This window comes from Acinonyx jubatus, chromosome E4, assembly GCF_027475565.1.
Source record: "Acinonyx jubatus isolate Ajub_Pintada_27869175 chromosome E4, VMU_Ajub_asm_v1.0, whole genome shotgun sequence".
NCBI lineage: Eukaryota > Metazoa > Chordata > Mammalia > Carnivora > Felidae > Acinonyx > Acinonyx jubatus.
In genome coordinates this window covers 55,327,178-55,350,732 of record NC_069395.1, presented here as the reverse complement: position 1 = coordinate 55,350,732, position 23,555 = coordinate 55,327,178, and the positions used below count along the sequence as shown (strand labels likewise).

At 39.2% G+C, this 23,555-nt stretch overlaps 1 protein-coding gene across 1 annotated transcript in view; it reads left to right on the top strand.

Annotated features, from left to right (window-relative positions):
- Positions 1–3,348: 3,348 nt before the first annotated feature.
- The window catches only part of MROH9 (maestro heat like repeat family member 9), an 88,520-nt gene continuing 68,313 nt past the window's right edge, over positions 3,349–23,555 (top strand). Inside the window, exons 1-4 of the mRNA XM_015062283.3 lie at positions 3,349–3,388; positions 8,404–8,492; positions 11,376–11,422; positions 18,975–19,054. Coding sequence (XP_014917769.3) covers positions 8,438–8,492; positions 11,376–11,422; positions 18,975–19,054 — 182 coding nt within the window. The 5' untranslated portion in view covers positions 3,349–3,388; positions 8,404–8,437. The remainder of the gene's footprint in view (positions 3,389–8,403; positions 8,493–11,375; positions 11,423–18,974; positions 19,055–23,555) is intronic.

Sequence of the window (23,555 nt, the reverse complement as noted above, 5' to 3'; positions counted from 1 at the left end):
GATCTCCAGAGAGACACAAACTATCAAAACTTCTCAAGAAGTAGAAAAAAATTAGATTGGATGTAATTATAACAAGAGATTAAATTATTAATCAAAAACTTTCCTGCAAAGAAAAATCTCAAGAACAGACGGCTTTCCTGGTGAACTCTACCAAGTGTTTAAAGACAGATCAACATCAATTCTTTATACACTCTTCTTAAAAAACAAAAACAAAAAACAAGAAGATTGAACATTGTCCAATTCATTCTGTGAGCCCAGCATTACTCTAAAAGCAACGCCAGACAAAGGTATCTCAAGAAAATAAAACTACAGATCACTAACTCTTATAAATATAGATGTAAAAATCCTCAACAAAAGAGTAGCAAACTGAACCTGGTGACGTATAAAAAGGATTATATCCCATGATCAAGTGGAATTTATTTTATAAATGCAATGGTGATTTGTCATCCAAAAATTAATTAATGCAAAACACCATGTTAATATGATAAAGGACAAAAACCTTATGCGCACCTCAATAGATGCAGAAAAACATTTGACAAAACTTAATACCCTTTCATGATAAAAAATACTTAACAAACTAAGGTTAGAAGGGGGGCTTCCTCAACCTAATAAAAAGAATCTATGAAAACCCACAGCTGACACCATACTTAGTGGTGAAAAATTGAATTCCCTCACTACTTCTATCTATATCTACAAGTCAACACTGTACTGGAGGTTTTAGCCAGGGTAATTAGACAAAAAAAAGAAGAGGCATCCAGATTGGAAAGAAAAAAGTAAAACTCTTTTCACTTGCAGATAAAAAAAAATCTTGTATATAAAAATCACTTGTATTTTTACACATTAGCAGTGAACAATCCAAAAATGACATTAAGAAAAATCAATTTCCTTCAGAATCACATTAAAAAGTATAAACAGTTAGGCGCAAATTTAACTAGAGAAATACAAGGCTTGTAGACTGAAAACCACAAAACAATGTGAGATAAATAAATGGAAAGACACATGTTCATGTATCAGAACTTAATATCATTAAGATGGCAACATTCCTCAAATTGATCTACAGATTTGATGCAATCTTTACCAAAATGCCCACTGTATTCATTGTAGGAACTGACAAGTTGATCCTAAAATGCATATAGAAATGGAAGCGACCCAGAATGGCCAGTACAATCTTGAAAAAGGAGATCAAGTTTGGATGACTCACACTTAGTGATTTTAAAGCTTACTGAAAAGCTACTGAAAAGTAAGTGATTTTAAAAGTAAAAGTGATTTTGAAGTAAAGTAAAAAAAAAAAATTAAAGTGATTTTAAAGCTTACTGAAAAGCTACTGAAAAGTTGCTTACTGAAAAGCTTACTGAAAAGTAATCAAGACAGTACTGACATAGGATAGGCATATAGACAGATCAGTGGGATAGAACCAAGTCCAGAAATAAATAAACCCTTACCATTTAGTCAGTTTGTTTCCAATGAGAATGCCAAGACAATTCAATAGAGAAAAAAAATAGTCTTTTTAAGAAATGGTAGAGATTGGGGCACCTGGGTAGCTCAGTCAGTTAAGTATCCTACTTCGGCTCAGTGGGTTTGAGCCCCACATCAGGCTCTGTGCTGACAGCTCAGAGCCTGGAACCTGCTTTGGATTCTGTCTCCTTCTGCTCCTCCCCCACTCATGCTCTGTCTCTCTCTGTCTCTCAATAAATAAATAAATGTTTTAAAAAAATTTAAAAAAAGAAATGGTAGAGATAAGTAGGTATTACACATGCAAAGAATAAACTCCTATTTTTACATCATATACTAAAACTAACTCAAAATGCATCAAACACCTAAATGTAAGACCTAAAACTGTAAAACTCTTGGAAGAAAATATAGGTTTAAATCTTAGAGTGTAGTTGGTTTAAGCAATTTTTTCTTATATCTGACATCAAAAACACAATCAACAAAAGAAAAAATACAGATAAATTGGAATTTATTAAAATTAGAAACTGTGCTACAATGGACCCTTCAAGAATTCACAGAATGGGGGAAAATATTTGCAAATCATATATCTGGTAAGTGTCTCGTACCCAGAGTATCTGGAAAATCACTTACAACTCAACAATAAGAAGACAAATATAACTCAATTTAAAAATAGGCAAAGGTCTTACATAGACTCATCTCCAAGGAAGATACACAAATAGCTAATTAGTAGATAAAAACATGCACAAAGGAGATACAAATCAAAATTACAGTGAGATATACCACTTCACACCCGCAGGGATGGCTATAATAATAATTAAAAAAGATGATATTAAGTGTTGGCAAGCATATGGGGAAATTGGAACCCTCAGACATTGCAGATGAGATTCTGAAATGGTGAAGCCACTTTGGAAAGCAGGTTGGTAGTTCTTCCGAAATTAAAAATAAAGCTACCATATGAACCAGCAACTTTCCTTCTCCAGTATATACCCAAGAGAAATAAAAACATAGGTTCACACAAAACTCTGTACATGAATGTTCATAACAGTATTATTCATAATAGCCAAAAAGTAAAAAAACAACCCAAATCTACATTAACTGGCAAATGGATAAACAAATGTGGCCTATCTATACCCTGGAATATTGGTCAGCCATACAAAGGAATGTAGTACCCATGCAGGCCACAACATGGATGCATTTTGAAAACATTATGCTAAGTGAATGAAGCCAGTCACAAAAAGCTATACGTTGTAGGATTCCATTTATATGAAACGTCCAGAATAGGCAAATCCATGGAGACAAAAAATAGATTAGTGATAGCCAGGTGTTAGGGGAAGGAGACAGTGAGTAACTTCAAATTGGCACAGGGTTTCTCTTGGGATTAATGAAAATATTCTAAAATTGGATAGGACACATAGTTGCCCAACTCTGTAAATATATTTAAAACTACTGAATTGCAAACTTTTAGAAAATGAATTTTATGGAGTGGGAATTGTATCTTTATTTTTACTGATTTGTTGTGAAATGCTATCTTATTATTTACATTCCAGTGACTTCAAGGCAGCTTAAGCATCCCTTAATATTTATTGATCAGTTTTCCTCTTCTGTGAATTTTTATCCATATTCTTTGCCCGGCTTCCGTTGGGCTGGTGGTGTGCAAAACTACATTTCAGTGCTGGTGATGTATGAACCAGAAGCTTCCCTCTACAGCAGTGACAAGTAAGCATTAGTGGCCACTCGAACATGTCAGTACTTTCGAGAGGTAACCACATCCATTCCAGAATGGAATCTCTGAAACACATGGTTACCATGACAAATGACAACATCTCAAAGGATTCCTTTAGTTGACAGAGTGTTTTACTTTTGGCTAAGAGGTAAAGTACTTGAGTTTCTTTTCACTACTGTGCCTCATCACCAATAACAGAGAGGTTACACACAAGTAAGTAATTTTTCTCCTATTAACCCTTCAGTCAGTCAAAAGCCTGTCTTCTTTCTCAGGTGACCACTTTCCTTAGTTTGTATTGTTAAAAGAAACAAGAACGGGGGCGCCTGGGTGGCTCGGTCGGTTGAGCGTCCGACTCCGGCTCAGGTCATGATCTCACAGTCCGTGAGTTCGAGCCCTGCGTTGGGCTCTGTGCTGATGGCTCAGAGCCTGGAGGCTGCTTCGGATTCTGTGTCTCCCTCTCTCTCTGCCCCTCCCCTGTTCATGCTCTGTCTCTGTCTCAAAAATAAATAAACGTTAAAAAAAATGTTTTTAAATAAAAAAAAAAAAGAAACAAGTACAGATACATGAGGATGTACCTCACCATCTACCCTCTTCTAAAGTTCTTACCAAATTTGCCGATTGGAAGAGTTCATCTTCGTTCATTGATCTCCTGACTTCATGTCTATCATCTTTTCCACCATCTGCCCACATCTCTTCTGCCTTGCAGGCATTTGAGCTCCTGTGTTAGCTGATGGCTGTCTAAACCACCTATTGGCTGGCACCCACAAAATTTGGACTCAACCCAAGCACCCAAAGTCTAAAACTGAATTCCCATCCAGAAAACCTTTCATTTTCTTCAGAGAAGCTGGACTTCAAGGAGTCAGGAAACAAACCCATCAGGTGGTGAAAAGCCCGTGAGACTAATCAGTGTGCACATCAGTTTAAGAAACGCTAATCACAATTTATTAAAATAAAGCAGACACACATAGAAGCACAGAATAACAAAAATCGGATCAGGGAGAAAATCCTAGATCTGTCCTAAAATTTATTCATGTATGTATTTAATCCCATGAGAATTTTAAAGAGCGAATTTTTCCCAGAGCGAAGTCTTTGGTGGGATAGGCTAGGCACATTCATTTAGTAAGATGCAAAGTGTTTGGAAATGACAATGCAAACACTCAACAAATGAAAAAAGAGCTAAACTGTGAGCACATACAACATCTCGGGGATGAGGCTTTTGTTCCCATGTTTGGATCCAGACATGCCTCCCTGGGAATGGATAACCTTTGGTTCTGGTTTTGAACCAAAGATAAGTGGTGAAGCTGAACTAAGCAAGGAGTCACAAAGATAAGCCCTAGTGCAGAGGGCTCAGGATGGATATGAGAAATTCCGTAGTAGTTTTGAAGCCAACAGGATCAAATAGCTGGGGAAGAATAAGGCTGAAAGAGCAAATTTACACACACACAATTTTGGGTCAGGAAGAGAATTCCTCCACATGAAGGTCCAACAAACATTTGATCGGAGGATAGTTCATCTCATTCGATACTGAGTAATGATTACAAAGGAATCAAAGAAAGATTTTACAAGAAAAAAAGCAGGAAAGTAATATAAAAATAAATGACAAATAATTTTAGAAAAATATTTTCAAAGAGCAGATGACAAAGACTTTACAATTCAATGAAACAATTTTACATATAAAATGTGAGGATAAAATAGAGATATAAGAATTCAGGGAAGAATAGTGCAGCTCCAAAAAGAAATGGAGGAGAGAAATAGTCTACAAAAACAAAGGGCATGTTGGAAACAGTACAAAGAAAATAAACATTGCTGCAAACATGATAAGGCGCAGTAAGGACAAATTGAGGTCAGCTAGAAAGACTTTTTAAAAGACATTTTTGGGGTGCCTGGGTGGCTCAGTCGGTTAAGCGCCTGACTTCGGCTCAGGTCATGATCTCACGGTTCGTGGGTTCAAGGCCCACATCGGGCTCTGTGTTGTCAGCTCAGAGCCTGGAGCCTGCTTTGGATTCAGTCTCTCCTTCTCTCTCTGCCCCTCTCCCACTCACATTCTGTCTGTCAAAAATAAAGAAACAGTAAAAAAAAAAAAATTTTTTTAAGACATCATATGTAAGCACAATTGGTATCACCAAAGAAGAGAACTAAAATAACAGAAGAAAGTATTTAAATACAAATTTTAGTAAAACTTTCCATGAATGTATAGATTGAAAACCAGTCTACGCCCCCAGAAAAATTAACTCAAGACAATCAATGGTGAGTTATAGCCATTGAAAATGGCTGATTGAAATCACATCGAAAATGGTGATTTTCAAAGGTAAATAAAAGATGCTTTGGAAATCCAAGAAAAAGAAAAAGGTTCAATTAATCTATTCAATGCTAGAGGACTCTGGAACTGAGCCTCTAAAATCCTTGAGGAAGATGCTGTGGCCCAACAATGTTGTGACTCAGCCAGACTTTAATTCAGAGTGAATGTAACAAACATTTTTTTAACATGAAAGAACTCACGTGATTCCCCTCCTCAACAGACTAACAGAAAATGAACTTTAACCCAACTAGAGATGAACGGGCAAAGCATGGCCGATGACAGTGGATCTAGCTCAATGTAGGGCTAAGACAATGAAGGAAAATGAAGATTATTATTTCAGAACTGAATATAAATATTATAAACTTTGGAAATATAGAAATGATATAACTAATAACATAAAAATTAGAAAACAAAAGGGAAGGTAATGTCAGGACATTGACTTCTTCATTATTAAAGCTTAGGGATTAATAAGTTATCAAGGACAGTCAACTCTTGAACAAGACAGGGGTCAGGGGCATCAAACTCTGTGCCAGTCAAAAACCTCCATATAATGTTTGATTCCCCAAAAACCTAACTACTGATAGCCTACTGTTGACTGGAAGCCTTACTGATAACATACATTTATAGTACTCTATGGTATACACTGAAAAAAATCCACATATAAATGGACCCATACAGTTCAAACTCCTGTTGTTCAAGGGTCCACTGTAATATAAACAGAAAAGCATAAAGGTTTCACTAAGTAATCAGTTAAAATTATATGGAGAATGAGGGAGGGGAGGAAATAAAAATTCATTGTTGATTTCAAAAATTTCATCTTGGCTCACAGTTGGGACTCGACAGATTCGCTCTAAAGTTTTGAAGAATAAATACATTACAAAAAGTCATATTAATCATAATCACAAGAGGAATATAAGCCTTTCGTATTAAAGAAACACACAAACACATCACATTATACACACACACACACACACAAAGTAAGGGAGAAAATACCAAATCATAAAGGATTTAAAGGTAGCTACAACAAAAGCAGAACTTAAAAATAGGACAAAAGTAAAAACCCAAATCCATTATGTAAATACATCAAAACTCACCTATAAGAAGAAAAGAATCTGGGGCACCTGGGTGGCTCAATTGGTTGAGCGTCTGACTTCAGCTCAGGTCATGATCTCACGGCTTGTGAGTTCAAGCCCCGTGTCAGGCTCTGTGCTGACAGCTTGCAGCCTGGAGCCTGCTTCAGATTCTGTGTCTCCCTCTCTCTTCTGCCCCTCCCCTGCTCATGCTCTGTCTCTCTCTCTCTCAAAAATATATAAACATTCAAAAAAAATTAAAAAAAAAAAAGAAGGAAAGAATCTGGCTGAATTACAAATAAAACCCAGAAATATGCTACATACTAGAGACATTTATAAAACAAAAGATCTCAAAATGGTTGTAAAGAAAAAGATGGAAAAAAAACATTCCAGGAAAATGTACACAAATAATTGTGACAGCAAATTAGGAGTTGAGATCTTAATCCAGACAACTTGAATTCCACACTTGGAAATAAATGCCTGGCTTGCTCAGTCCATTAAGCCTCCAACTCTTGATTTTGGCTCAGGTCTTGATTTCACTGTCTTGAGATCAAGCCCCACGTTGGGCTCCACACTGGGCCTGGAGCCTGCTTGGGATTCTCGCTCTCTCTCCCTCTCTCTCTCTGCTCCTTCCCCACTCGAGCTCTCTCTTTCTCTCTCTCAAAAAAAAAAAAAAGACTTTAAAACATTAAATGTATTTTTAAGCAGCACTTAATGAGAAAATGTATAATCCATAATGAAGACAAAATAATTATAAAAATCTACATAAGAAGAATTTTAAGATGCCCCCCAATATTCCTGTCTCTCAGTATCCATGCTTTGAATAAATCCCTCCCCCATGAAGCTGGAAAGGTAAGGCAGGATGTGGGCTGCTCTCTGCCTGTGATGAGATATGACAATGTTCCATAATATGGCAAAAGGGATTTTACAGATGCAATAAAGGTTATTAGGCAGCTGACTTTGAGTTGATCAAAATGGGTGTTGCCCTAGTGGGCCTGGTGCAAGTTTGGGTCTAAACGTGGGAGACAGAAGTCAGAGGTTGGAGCGAGAGAAGGTCTTGCCCACGTGGCAAGGGATGGCCTCTAGGAGCTGAAAGGTGTACTCAGACACAGCCAGCAAGAGAGTGGCCCTCCATCTTAATGGTCTCAAGGAACTGATTTCTGCCAAACACCCAAATGACCTAGGGGAGGATCCTGTGCCTCAAATGAGATTGCAGTCCCTGCCGACACCTCAACTCCAGCCATGTGAGACCCTAAGCAGAGTTTAAACCTTCTGATCTACAGAAACCGTCAAACAATAAATGGATGGTTTTTTAAGCCATTAAGCTTGTAGTAATTTGTTACACAGCAAAAGAAAATAAATACAATGTGCATTCCGTATAACATAGTAGCATGAAAACGATAAAGCAATGGAAAATAATACACGTATTCCTGAAATCATAAGGCAACTACAAATCACCAAGCACAAAAAAAGTCTTACAGGAAATCAAATAGTGTGCAAAAGATACAATCTCACCTACATGAAGTTCAAGAAAAGGCAAAACTAATCCTCTGATGTTAGCTGTCAGAATAGTGGTTATCTCGGGCTGGAGGGGGGGACAGGGAGGGTGCGAGGGGGAAGGGTTCCCACTGAAAAGGGCACAAGGGTACCCTTTCAGACACTGGAAATGTTTTACACCTTCCTGGTTACATGGTTGTATAAATATGTAAGAAGTCATTGAGCTGTACTCTTAAGATTTTATGCACTTTGTGTATATTACCCCTTAATAAAAGTACCTTTGGGCAAAAAAAATGATAAAGCAAAACAAAACTATAAGAACGTTACTAGTTCATATACTAACACAAAACACTCTTTTGCAGTACTATTAGAAGACTTTAATTCACCTTTGTCAGCATGACATCAAAGATTCAGAAAACAAGTAAGAATTTAGGATACAGCAAAGACAAAGGTAAATATGTGTATGTATGTGTATGTTGTGTGAGAGAGATCTGTATATCAGTCTCTATCCATTAAAAACAGAGAATGTATTTTTTTTCCCCAGTGTGCACAAAAGGTCTATTCACAAAAGATCACCCTGTTAGGTTAGAAATCTCTGCATAAGTTCCAAAATGTAGAAATAGCAAAAATACTTTCTGATCACAAGACAAAACGTTAGAAAGTAATAACAAACTTATGAGCCTAAGCAAAGACGAAAACAAAAAACAACCTACCATTTTGCCATCTGTCCTACTCTATTTTGGACAATTCTTGGGTCAACGAGGAAATTAATACAGAAATTGCAGAATGTTGGTAACACATCGCAGGACCTACAGCACACAGCCAAAACTGCAAACAGAAAAAGATCCATAACCTTAAATATTTAGACTACCAGAAAGAATGAAAGTAATTGAATCATATATCCAAAGCAAGAAGTTAGAAAATAAATAAGTAAGTAAGTAAATAAATCCAAAAAAGGCAGTCAAAAAAGAAGGCATACATTCAAGGGATACAAGAGAGCTGATGCATAGGGGCACTTGCACCCCAATGTTTATAGCAGCACTTTCAACAATAGCCAAATTATGGAAAGAGCCTAAATGTCCATCAACTGACGAATGGATAAAGAAATTGTGGTTTATATACACAACAGAGTACTACACGGCAATGAGAAAGAATAAAATATGGCCTTTTGTAGCAACATGGATGGAACTGGAGAGTGTTACGTTAAGTGAAATAAGTCCTACAGAGAAAGACAGATACCATATGTTTTCACTCTTATGTGGATCCTGAGAAACTTAACAGAAGTCCATGGGGGAGGGGAAGAAAAAAAAAAGAGGTTAGAGAGGGAGGGAGCCAAAGCATAAGAGACTCTTAAAAACTGAGAACAAACTGAGGGTTGATGGGGGGTGGGAGAGAGGGGAAAGTGGGTGATGGGCATTGAGGAGGGCACCTTTTGGAATGAGCACTGGGCGTTGTATGGAAACCAATTTGACAGCAAATTTCATATTTAAAAACAAAACAAAAACAAACAAAAAAAAGAAGGCATACATAAAGACAAGGCTGAATTCCTGAATTTGATGAGAGGAATAAGAAGACTACTAAGCTCAAATTTTGATACTTTCTCATGATGAAGAGGACACTTCACTTGAGTGACATTCTTTCCTAAAAACCCAGTCTTATTAAGAGGAAAACACCCGACAAATGCAAATCAAGGGACAGTCTGCAAAATACCTGACTAGTCCTTTTCAAAACTGTCAAGGTCATGAACAAGGGAAAGTTGCAAAAACAGTTACAGGTCAGAGGAAACTAAGGCAGCAGGATGACTGAATGCAGTGGGATCCTGGAATGGGAAAAATGGGTGAAATCCACATGAACTCTATAGTTTAGTTAATAGAACCATACTAATATTAATTTCTTAGCTTTGACAAATGTGCCATGGTAACGTACAATGCTAACATTAGGGGAAGCTGCGTGAGGGGTATATGAGATCTCTTACTAGCTTTGCAAATTTTCTGAAAATCTAAAATTATTCCAAAAAAAAAATCTAAAGAACTTCAGAAGACCTAGAAAATTTAGGCAGAGCAATTAAAATGGAAGAAGTAAGAATAATTACCAAAGGGCTATCTCCTCAAACAAACAAAAGTATCCCAGGTCTTAAAGTTTCTATAAAAGAATTTTCCAAATATTTCAGTAACTGATAACTCCAATCTAACTCGTCATTCTGATAACATAGAGAAATTTAAAGAGCATTCACATTATTGTCCATGAAGTAAATAATTAAAAAATAATATATTTTTCCTTTGTAATATATTATTTCTATTTTCTAAAAATAGTGGATGATGAGGTACCTGGGTGGCTCAGTGGGTTCAGCATCTGACTCTTGATTTTGGCTCAGGTCATGACCTCACGGTTAGTGAGATTGAGCCTCAAGTCGGGCTCTGTGCTGACAGTGCGGAGCCTGCTTGAGATTCTGTCTGTCTCTCTCTCTCTGACCTTCCTCCGCTAATACTCTTGCTCTCTCTTTCAAAATAAATAAACTAAAAAAAAGTTTTTTTAAATAAAAATACTGGATGGTTATGTGCAGAAATGGCAAATAGTGGTAGAAATTTTTGTCTCATTCTTTATTTCAATGAGAATGCTTCTAATTATTTCCTTATTATATCTGGTCCTAGCTTTTGTGCTTATATATCACATTGAGAAATTAACCACATATCTACTTTATTAAGAACTGTTATCAAGAATAGGCTTACAAAACGGGGTGCTTGTGTGGCTTAGTCACTTAGGCATCTGACTCTTGATTTTGTCTCAGGTCATGATCTCTGGGTACATGAGTTCGAGCCCCGCATCGGGCTCTGTGCTGACAGTGCAGAGCCTGCTTGGGATTCTCCCTCTCTCCCCATCCCCCTTTCCCCTCCCTCACTTGTGCTGTCTCTGACTCTCTCAAAATAAATTAATAAACTTAAAAAAAAGAATATGCTTACAATTTTATCAGATTTTTTTGCCTCCACAAAAATTATTATGTAAATTTTCTTCTTTTTAAAGCAATTAATGTTAATAATTGTGTTATGAGCTCTCTTTTATTGAACCATCCCTGCACGTTTGGAATAAATACCACTTGGTTATAGCTTATTATTCTTTTAATGCGTCTCTGTATTCTGTCTGCTAACCTTTTTATTAAGTGTTGTTCAGTATCTGAAGTTTTAGTGTGTGTGTGTGGGGGGGTGTGTGCCTACTATCCTTGATGGGCTTTGCCATCAAGATCATACTAGCCTCAAATTTGGGGATACATCCCGCTAAGATGATAAGAGATTAAGTTGATTCCCTTTTAACTAGTCTCCTTCTTCTCCCTGACTAGTCACCGGTCTCCAGTGTCTACGGTCCAGCGTGAAATGGCATCGCCTGGTAAGTGAGATTCTAGAAGACATTAATGTAACTGAAATCTCCCGGGTAAAAAAAAAAAAAAAAAGTAAAGTAAAACAAAATAACTTGTTCACTGTCTCTATTACAAGGATATCACAATTTGTGTTTAAAATATATGTATCTGGGGCAAGGAAAGAGGCAGTTTGATTGAAAACTGGCTTTAGTTTTTTCTTCCCTGAAGAATCATATTCTTGCTTACCCTCATGTGCCCCCTGGAAATGACTTTCAACACTAATTCAAAAGGATGAAAGTTTTGACCCACCATCCCACTGTTTTCCCCACTTACCCACCCCCCATCTCCTAAATGATCTCCTACAACAGCCTCATATCCTTCCTTCCATCATCACTGTGAAACCCCTTCCCACCAAACTGGATCAGAAGTAATGCCATGAGCAGACAGAAAAAGAAAACTGTTTTTCCCAATTCACAGCCATGACCTGGAGAAATAAAGACAAGAAGGTGAGGGGAGCCATGAGAGAGGGAACCCCTTCCCTGCTCCAATCATAGGGAGAACAGCTAACACGTCCATAGCATTTATAACATGGTAGTCATGCTCCAATGGCTTTAAATAACTAAGTCATTTAATCCTTGTGACGGCCCTCCACGGTGAGTACTATTGCTATCCCCTCCTGGCAATTGAAGAGACAGGGCAGCAAGTGACCTGCCCATTTAGCTGCCAAGTGGCAGAGCCAGGATACAAACTCATGGAGTTGAGCTCCAAGGTCTCTGGAGTCACAGTAGGAATTAGTGAGACAGCTTCAAGAACATGGTCCTACAAAGGTGAAAACTGCACTACAGTTCAGGCCTTACTTTGTTTTCAGAAGCAGGGTCTCTATTTCTCTTAGCTGTGGAAACGATCAAGTCCAGAAATCAAATTGTGACATAGACTTAGGTTGAAAATAGTCGAATAGAGGAAACAAAAGAAAAAGAAAAACATGGTCAGATGGCCCATAGGATATAAAACAGAAACTTGTTTGACATGGGTGTCGGGGTTTGAGCCTAAATTGAGTTCCTGCTAGGCTTCAAGCACGTCTGGACCACTCCCATTGAGACAGAACTAACAAATGAAAGAGCCTGCAGGAAAAGAGCACATCTCAAGTGAAGAGATTATCAAGGTGTGGTTCAAGGGTAAGCGGATGGTGGAGAGGAGAGGAGACGCTCTCACCGAGGCAGCTGCTGAGTCCTAGGACGATGGGGCTGCTATGAGAGAGAAAAGCAACAAGCAGCTGGAAATGATGATAGTAAATGAGGTTGCCTGTGGCTCTTGCTCTAAAGCAAGAGCCCCTTTTGTGCGACCCCGATTCTCTTGATAACGGCTACCAGCAGCCATGGGACCCTATCAGCAAGGATTAGCAGCAGCATCAATGCCTTTGACCAGAGGGCGGGAACAGCCTCAGCAGCATGTTTTGGCTTCCACAGGGATAGGCGATGTCATCATAGCAAGTCAGCAATAAAGGAGTTATCACACTTTAAAACTACTAAAGATAGCTCAAATATATAAACCAAAATCTTTCTGTCTCTAATTAGACAAATCTATCCCCTTATTTCTCTTTTTCAAAAATATATCAGCTAATTTTACTCATTTGTACTTCGAGATGGACTTTGGAATATACTTGTCAAATTTCTCCCAGAATTTCTTTGGCATTTTGATTAGAATTGCACTAAATTTACAGATTAATTTATAGAGAATTTACTTCTTTAAATTACTGTCTTGTCATCTGGCACATGTATGTTTCTTTCCCCTTACTTGAATCTTCAGTAAAGTTTTTTTCTTCATGTAGACCTTGGACATTTCTTGACCATTTATTTTGGGGTATTTTATAGACTGTACGGTTATTGAGTGTAGATTATATGATTGGCAAATATTTTCTCTCAGTACATTGATTGTCTTATCTTTTCCTTAATGGTATCTTTTGAAGAGCAAAAGGCTTTAGCATTAATCAAGTCTAATTTATCATTTTTTTTCCTTTTATTGACTGTGTTTTGCAGCCATATCAAAGAAAACTCTCCCTGAACCAAAAATGACAAAAATGTTATCCTATTTTTCTTCTAAAGGTTTTATAGTTTTGGCTTTTACATTTAGATCTATCATCCATTTTGAGTTCTTTTTGTGTAGGCATGAGGTAAAAATATCAATTTGTATTTTTACATATGAATCTCTGTTGTCCCACTCTTCTGTTTCACATCCCGCATTGTTGCAAAACAACGTGACCTGCATAATTTCTATCTCTGGGAACTTAAAGAGATTTTCTTTGTGAAGTGGATATACGATAAATTTTCGATGTTCTTCTAGTTTTATGGAAGTAGGACACTCTTATTTTTAAAAATGAGAATAATCAGAGACCCGCACCCTCTTGAGCTGTCGGAGTTGATGTGAACGTGATGGTTTTCATGATCTGTTTGACTCAGTTTCTTTTTTTATATTACATACCAAGTAATATCTATTACAAGTTCTGAGGGTTTAAAAGATGGCATTAAAGAGGTGGGAGGGGAAGAAAGCAGGAAATTATATCAGCAGACTTCTATCAGGTACTGATACAGATATCTGTGAACATAGGGCTGCACAGTGCGCCACCACCGGCAAGTTTGAGAATTGCATGAATGAAGCCACGTTGAGATTTGGACCCAAAACAACACTTTGACTAACAAGTACCAAGTAGATATTACTAGGCAGTGATACGGGACACACTAACTTGGTTCTGATATCCATGTATGCTTAAGCTTAAAAATAAAGTTCCTTTTTTTGCAGGCCCCAGTCAAGAAAGTGGAAATCCTTCCCATTTAGGAAGTCAGGGATAGTTGGGTCTCTGGGTCTGTAGACACCCTTTGATTTTACAGGCATGCTGTAACTTTTGAGTTACGTCAAGAGAGTGCACTCTGGTGGCCTTTACTAATGCAGTTCAGCAGAAACGCTCACTGCTCTGTTTGGGGAAGAGGAATCAGAGAAAGCACAGAAGTCTACCTGAAAAAAATGATAAAAAGAAAGGTCTGAGGTCTCCAGGCACTCAATGTCAAGGTTTCTTCAGTGAGTATTAATCTTTTTGCAAATTTTTTTTCTTAATTTTTGACAGAGAGACAGAGACAGAATGCAAGTGGGGAGGGGCAGAGAGAGACAGGGAGACACAGAATCCGCAGCAGGTTCCAGGCTCTGAGCTGTCAGCACAGAGCCCAACACAGGGCTCAAACTCACGATCTGTGAGATCATGACTTGAGCCGAAGTCAGAGCTTAACCGACTGAGCCACCCAGGTGCCCTAATGAATCTTAATCGTTTACACCAGAATCAGTCAAAAGGCAGGTACACATGGTTTTGATTTTGCCACAATAATATAGACTTGCTTTTTTGAGCCTCATGTGTTGACTTTGGTCTTATAGAAAGGAAAAGTAACCTTTGGCCAGTAGTGCCTTTTTCTTTGTTCGTTTGCGTCTGAGGATAGCTGAGGCTCTCAGATCCAAACGTGAGACCCGCACTGAATGCTCAGCATAGAGAACCCGCCAATGTGAGGATCGACACAACTTTGCACCGAACTCTTCCACCCAAGTCTCCAGTGGCCTTTGTGGCTCCAAATCCTAAAGATGTTTTTCCGTCTTTTTCTTTTGGGACCTTTAAGCACTGTCACCAGTGACTATGTATCTCTTAAATCTCTCTTATTTCCTCTGTTGACACCGGAACCAACCCTCTTCTATTATAGTCTCTCTCCTGAGTAACATGAGCCTTAACTGTTCTCCTTGTAATCAGTTTACCTTGTTCAATCAAGCGGCCTTGTGACCTTGTCCCCCTTTTGATTAAATGACTACGTCCCCCCCCCACACACACACCCACTTGTTCTTAAAGATGAGTAGCAAATCTTTAGGCCTCACAAGAGGACTTGCTGTGATCTGGCCTCTCTGGGCCCATGACTTAGCATGCTTTGCTCTGGCCAGAAGGCCTTCTTTCGTGTCCTGTAACACAGTGGTTCTCAATTCCGGCTTCATATTACAATTATATATGGAGCTTCAGAAACAAAAACAAAAAACTATTGCTAGGGCCATACCTCCAGAGATCTGGATTCACTGGTGTGGGGTGAGTTCTAGGCATGTGGATCTTTTGAAGGTATCCGAAGATGATTTTAAGGCTCAGCCAGGGTTGAGAGCTACTTCTCGAAAGCATTAAACCCTTTCTCAATGCATGGATATTCATGCCCACAATTCAGATTCCTCATCTCTCTGCACTTTAGTATTTTGCTTTTGTCAAAGAAAAGAGACATTCTAGGAGCTAGAGATGAAGGAAAAGGTGCAGACTCACATTATATTCTAGAGGACCAAGTCCTCTTGGATCCCTTTGGCCATTGCAATGTTAATGGTTGGAATGGAACCAAATGGTTCCCTTTGAGCATTCCCAGGATTGCTTGAGAATTACTAGAAGGGAGTTCAAATTCCCTCAGAATAATGATTATTATGATAATACCATTTGCCCTCGGGCTAAGGTGGCATCAGAAACACATAATGTCTGTGATTTGAAACATCTGAGGTTTAAGGAACTAGTCAAACTGGCACGACTCCAATTTTGCTGGCCAAGAATGACAACAGATATTGAACAAAAATGTCAGTGATATAAGATATATATAAAAAGCAGATGGTCAGCTTAAAGAAGAAAGCCAAAATAATAAATATGGAAGCTTAAGTCCTACCAGGCTGGTCCTAGAAGCTAGTATTATGAAATATATTACAAAGTATAGATTTCCAGGATTGTGACCATCTTATCATTTACTGTGGGTTTCCAGTGAAGAGTCATAGTGATGAAGGAGTAATTGAAAATGAGATGAAAGAGAACTTATCCATGTAACAGAAGTTAAAGCCAGAATGATAGTCCTAACTCCCCAGAGGTGGCCCTGAGAAATTTCAGGGAACTCCGGTGAGCATGTTATGTAGTCTGAATAATAACAAAGAGCCTAACTGGGGAAAGCAGGTAAAATTCCTGGCCAATTCCTGTAACTTCCTAGGTTCACACCAGTTCAGAACCCACGTATAGATGTTAGACAAACCTATTGCTTACTGAGATGCGCACTGGCTTTGGGTATTACATTAATATCAGTGGTACCTATAGCACAGGCAAAAGCACGTTCACGAGAAGGAAGGGGTGTGCTATAACTCAGTTAATCAATAACAGTGTGATGTGAAGGTAATGTGAGCAGAACAATAACCTGGTGATGGAGTTGTAGTAACAAATTTGGCTCCACGAAAATAAAGAGAAGCTGGCTGACAGATGGGGAACAGAAGTCTGTGTTATTATAGATCAACTAATTGACAATGTATTACTGTGAAGCAAGCTCCAGGGTTGAGTGGAAATAGTTCACTTAAAAAGTGCTGCTCAATCCTGGATGTACTTCAGAATCACCTGGAAGCCTTGCTCTGTGTGTGTGTGTGTGTGTGTGTGTGTGTGATCTTGAATACAGACCTCTTAAATCTCTGGAGGTGTGGCCCAGGAATCAAAATTGGTTATTTTTCAGGCCCTGAGTGTACAGCCAGGGTTGAGAACCACGGATTTCAATTTGAAGTGTTACAAATTGATTTCCAAGGACTAACACCCAATTAGAACTTTGTCTATGAGGAAAGTTCCCAGTGAGGCAATAGTCCCAGAAGAACATTGCTTATATAGTGACAGAACATGCTATTAGTCACTGCCCAGAGAAATACTAGTGTATTTCTGGCCAAATTGAAAGAAAACAGTGCCAAGGACAAAAATGTCTAATTTCAAACTAGACAAACCACCATTTATAGTTCCCATGTCACAGTGAGAGTTGTCTGCCATGTAGGTTTTATGTTCTCTACGTAATGATAATGTGAGATATGCTAATAAACAACATAGCAAAGACTTATTCTCTTAAGATTGAATAAAATCACATTTGGTGTTGTTAGGAATCAACAATAGGTATGGATATAAATATTTTAGAGAAAGCAGAATAAGTCTTTTACACCACTCGGTCTCAGCACAGCCCAGGGAGGGGGGTGTTAGAATGTGTTCAGGGTGCTGTTACCCAGGAAGGTCATGGCAGGATACTTGTGCCTAGTGGGGAAATGCCAGCTTTTAGTTCCAATCCCAAACAGGAAGTTTCTTAAATGTCTTAGTTCTGGCTGATTTAACAAGATTCCATGGACTGAGTGGCTTAAACAGCGGAGGTGTCTCACAGTTCTAGAGTGTGGGAAAGCCAAGATCAGAATATGACAGATTTGGGGCACCTGGGTGGTTTCATCGGTTGAGCGTCTGACTTCGGCTCAGGTCTTGATCTTGCAGTTGACGAGTTGGAGCCCTGCGGCCGGCTCTGCGCTGACAGCTCAGAGCCTGGAGCCTATTTCAGATTCTGTGTCTCCCTCTCTCTCTGCCCCTCCCCTGCTCGTGTTCTCTCAATCTGTCTCAAAATTAAATAAACATTAAAAACAATTTTTTTAAAAAGAATATGACAGATTTAATGTCTGAGTGAGGTTGGTCCCCCTGGTTTTCAGACGGCCACCTCCCTGCATCCTCACGTGGCAGAGAGAGAGAGAAAGTGAGCTCTTTTGGATCTCTCTTATAAGGGCATGGATCCCATCTTGGAGTCCTACTCTCATGACTTCATATGAGCCTCATTATCTCCCAAAGGCCCATTTCCAAATACCATCGCACTGGGGATTCGAGTTTCAACATATGGTCTTGGAGGGGACACAAGCTTGCAGTCCATAACATGGACTTCACAGGCATATAGCCCTATCTACTGGATTAATTCTGACATCCCACAAAGGTAAGACACAGACCCCACAGGGTACTCAATACTGGAGTCAGAGGAGCGGCACTGAGCAGACAGGACAGGGCTTTTTTCAGGGTGATAAGTAGTCAGTGGCAGGTGTTTGCCTATGCATTAGAGAGAATAAATACCCTCAGAAATAGCATTATCTTACAGCAGCACCTAAAAAAGAACGTTGAGTTGTTCCAGAAGTACAGGCTGGGAATTTCCGGAAACAGCACTATTGGTTCCGATGCAAGAAGTGACATTGCCACAGAGGCTTGTATAAACAAGATAAGGATGCACGCAAGAAAAGAGATACTCCTCCACCAGACTTGCCTCAGGTCTCCAGTTTCTTCAATAAAGATCTGGAAAGTCTGCATAGGATCTCACTGATTGTAATTGATAAGTTTAAATCGCTGTACATTAACCTATAACATGGTTCTCACTCTATAGCAGAAGACATTCTTCAGTAAGTCCTGATTTAAATCATCCTGCTGGTATTTTTATCAAGAGACCCCACACCGAGTAGACTGTACTTAACAGTTACAGTGTCATAGAGGGCATCCTTGACAACATTTTGTCCAGAAATGCTACTTATAGAAGCACGGTGGTTGCCTGTAAAAGGCCACCATTTAGGCCAAGATGCTATCATGAGTTTAAATTAATTTGGTCTCAACACTATGAACTCTTGGACTTCTAGTCCCGTCCAGTTTGGTCCATTGCTCTCGGTGAAGGAGAGAACTACGTGTGATGCCTCAAGGGCTGCCATCATTTATTCTTTTCTTTTTTCCAGGAGCACATAGCTACCAGCCTATGGGATGTATACTCAGGCCTGTTCGGTGATCAAGCCATGATCCTCGCCGTGAACTCCAGGTACAAGAAGCTATAATGCTCTCGCATTTCACTGACTGAATATCTTTAAAACACAAGAGAGAAAACTCACAGTTGTGAAAAACAGAAAATTACTCCAAATCCTACCATCCTAATTCAGCAGCTGTTATTTCTTTCTTTCTCATGTTCTTCCTCAATTCTTCTGTATTGCATGGATAAACAGATAGTCTAATTATTGTAGAAAAATAAGCAGATTGTAGAGGGGAGGAGCCAAGATGGCAGAACAGCATGGAAGTTTTTGTGTGTCTCACATCCATGAAATACAGCCAGACCAACACTAAACCGTCCTGCACACCTAGAAAACTGATCTGAGGATTCACACAACAATCTGCACAACCTGAACCACAGAACTCAGCAGGTACACGGCGCGGAGAGGTGAACTGGGGGAGAGAGAAGCCACATAGGGCAAGGAGCCACTTTTGTGTGTGGAGAGAGGATGGAGACAGGGGGGAGAATACAGGAAAGGCACCCCCCCCAAAAGCAGCTGGAGAGAAAGTGGAAAAGTGGAAACACCCACAGGGACTGAACTAAAAAGGGAGAAAGGAGAAAGGAAAGGGTTTTAATTCCCTTAAGACTATAAATAGGGGGAGCGCAGAGGCTGAAATGCCACAGCTCCATACCTGGTGGTGCTCGGATGGGAAGGGCGAATCCCCAGGAGCAGAGTGGAGTCCGGGGGGCTTCGGGCCACACGGGAGAGACGGTTCCCCCACTGGGAGGACAGCTGGTAGAGGCAGCCTGGCCCCCGCACAGGCAAAGACCCCGGCAGACCTGGGAGAACGGCCACATTCCTGGTGCTGGAACAAGGATGCTGGGGGCGGAGCCCGGTGCCAGATGCGTGTTGTGATTTTCCATAATCCCTGAAACGCCGCTGCTACACGATCGCGCGAACTTTCTCTGGGGCGGGCTGGCCCCGGCTGCAGTCTCGGGGCGTCGGCACCAGCAGGGTCCCGCGAACGTTCCCGGGTGCGGCCGGCACCTGGCCATTGCTCGGTGAGACCCTCCGCAGAGGGGCAAAAAGGGTCAGAGCCACGGTCCCTCAGAAGTAAGGGGTCGGGAGACACAGCCGCATCTGACATAAAACTCAGGAGGGAGGAGCTGCCTGGGGCTTGGTCACGGACAGTGTAAGAGCGGGGAGTGGGCGGAAGCCGAAGACAGAAGACGGTTGTGCGATTGCTGATCAGGGAGAACAGAGTTCCGATATTAGAGAGCGGGTAACCAGGTGACACCATTTTCACCGTCCCGCACATGCGCGCACACGCACACCTGCAGCGCCACAACAACCCACCCCAGTAAGCTAGCTGCGCCATCTAGTGGACAACCCAGTCGTTACACTAAGCCCCGCCCAAAGGGCCAACCTCCCTCTTCAGGACACAAGTCTCTCAGCCTGCTTAGTTTATGGACTATAAAGCCCTTCATAGTTTCACTTCTAGGGGAAAACAAAGTCATTTCAATCATATTTCAGTCTGTTTGCCGGTCCATCTATTCAATTTTCTTTCTTTTTTTTCTTTTTTCTCTTTTTCATTTCTTTTTCTTGAATACAGAGAGAGAAAAAATTCATTTTTACTTTCAGTTTGCGTTAAAAATATTTTTCTTTAATTTTTTTCTACTGTATTTTTTACTTTTGTGTAAGTTTTTTTAAATTCTATTTTAGTTCCATCATTTCATTTTAGTCTACTTCAGTGTATTCATTTTTCCAAATTTTCAAAAGATTTCCTTTTTTTTTCTTTCTCCATTTTTCTCTAATCTATCAAGCCCCTTTCAACACACACACCAAAACACACCCAGGATCTAGCATCATTTATTTGATTTTTGTGTGTGTGTTTGTTTTTAATTTTTTAATTTTAATATATTTTTTAAATTTTAATATATTTTTAATGTTAATTTTTTTTACCTCATTAATTCCTTTTCTCCCTTCAAAATGATGAAATTTGAAGGGAGAAAAGGGAGAAAATGAGTCACTGATTTCTCTTAGTTCTTAAATTATTCTCCTTTGCCTTAATCTCCCTCTTTTTTTCTGCTTCATTATTCTCCATAAGTTTGTCTATATCACTGATTCTCTGTCCTGCCTCATCCATCCTTGCCACTGCGGCATCCATATGACATTTCAGCTCAGTTATAGCATTTTTTAATTTCATCCTGACAAGCTTTTACTTCTTTTCTCCCATCAAATTCCTTTTTCTCCCTTCAAAATGATGAAATGAAGGAATTCACCACAAAAGAAAGAGCAGGAAGAAATGACAGCCAGGGACTTAACTAACACTTGTATAAGCAAGATGTCTGAATCAGAATTTAGAATCATGATAATAAGAATACTAGCTGAAGTTGAAAATAGATTAGAATCCCCTTCTGCGGAGATAAAAGAAGTAAAAGCTAGTCAGGATGAAATTAAAAAATGCTATAATTAAGCTGAAATCTCACATGGATGCCGCGGTGGCAAGGATGGATGAGGCAGGACAGAGAATCAGCGATATAGACAAACTTATGGAGAATAATGAAGCAGAAAAAAAGAGGGAGATTAAGGCAAAGGAGCACAATTTAAGAATTACGAGAAATCAGTGACTCATTAAAAAGGAAGAACATCAGAATAGAGGTCCCAAAAGAGGAAGAGAGAGAAATAGGGGTAGAAGGGTTATGTGAGCAAATCATAGCAGAAAACTTTTCTAACCTGGGGAAGGACACAGACATCAAAATCCAGGAAGCACAGAGGACTCCCATTAGAGTCAACAAAAACCGACCATCAACAAGGCATCTCATAGTTAAATTCACAAAATACTCAGGCAAGGAGAGAATCATGAAAGCAGCAAGGGAAAAAAATCCTTAACCTACCAGGGAAGACAGATCAGGTTTGCAGCAGACCGATCCACAGAAACTTGGCAGGCCAGAGAGGAGTGGCAGGATATATTCAATGTGCTGAATCAGAAAAATATGCAGCCAAGAATTCTTTACCCAGCAAGGCTGTCATTCAAAATAGAAGGAGAGATCAAGAGTTTCCCAGACAAACAAAAATTAAAGGAGTTTGTGACCACTAAACCAGCCCTGCAAGAAATTTTAAGGGGGACTCTCTGAGGGGAGAAAAGATGAAAAATAAATAAATAAATAAATAAATAAATAAATAAATAAATACTAAAAGCAACAAAGACTAGAAAAGACCAGAGAACACCATCAGAAACCACCTCTATAAGCAACATAATGGCAATAAATTCATATCTTTCAGTACTCACTCTAAACATCAATGGACTAAATGTTCCAATCAAAAGACATAGGGTAACAGAGTGGATAAGAAAACAAGACCCATCTATATGCTCTTTACAAGACATCCACTTTAGACCTAAAGACACCTTCAGATTGAAAGTAAGGGAATGGAGAACCATCTATCATGCTAATGGTCACCAAAAGAAAGCTGGAGTAGCCATACTTACATCAGACAATCTAGACTTTAAAATAAAGACTGTATCAAGAGATGCAGAAGGGCATTATATCATAATCAAGGGGTCTATCCACCAAGAAGACCTAACAATTGTAAATATTTATGCTCCAAATGTGAGAGCGCCCAAATATATAAATCAATTAATCACAAACATAAAGAAACTCATTGATAGTAATACCATAATAGTAGGAGACTTCAACACCCCACTCACAGCAATGGACAGGTCATCTAATAAAAAAATTAACAAGGAAACAATGGCTTTGAATGACACACTGGACCAGATGGACTTAACAGATATATTCAGAGCATTTCATCCTAAAGCAGCAGAATATACATTCTTCTCCAGTGCACCTGGAACATTCTCCAGAATAGACCACATACTTGGACACAAATCAGCCCTCAACAAGTACAAAAAGATCGAGATCATACCATGCATATTTTCAGACAACAACGCTATGAAACTTAAAATCAACCACAAGAAACAATTTGGAAAGGTAACAAATACTTGGAGAGTAAATACCATCCTACTAAAGAATGAATGGGATAACCAAGAAGTTAAAGAGGAAATTAAAAAGTTCATAAAGCCAATGAAAATGATAACACCACAATCCAAAATCTCTGGGATGCAGGAAAGGCTGTCATAAGAGGAAAGTATATAGCAATCCAGGCCTTCCTAAAGAAGGAAGAAAGACCTCAGATACACAACCTAACCTTACATCTTAAGGAGCTGGAAAAAGAACAGCAAATAAAACCCAAACCAGCAGAAGACATGAAATAATAAAGATTAAAGCAGAAATTAATGCTATCGAAACCAAAAAAAGAAGAAGAAGAAGAAAAAAAAAACCAGTAGAACAGATCAATGAAACCAGAAGCTGGTTCCTTGAAAGAATTAACAAAATTGATAAACCACTAGCCAGTTTGATTAAAAAGAAAAAGGAAAGGACCCATATAAATAAAATCAAGAATGAAAGAGGAGAGATCACAACCAACACAGAGAAATAAACAATAAGAGAACATTATGAGCAATTATATGACAATAAAATGGGCAATCTGGAA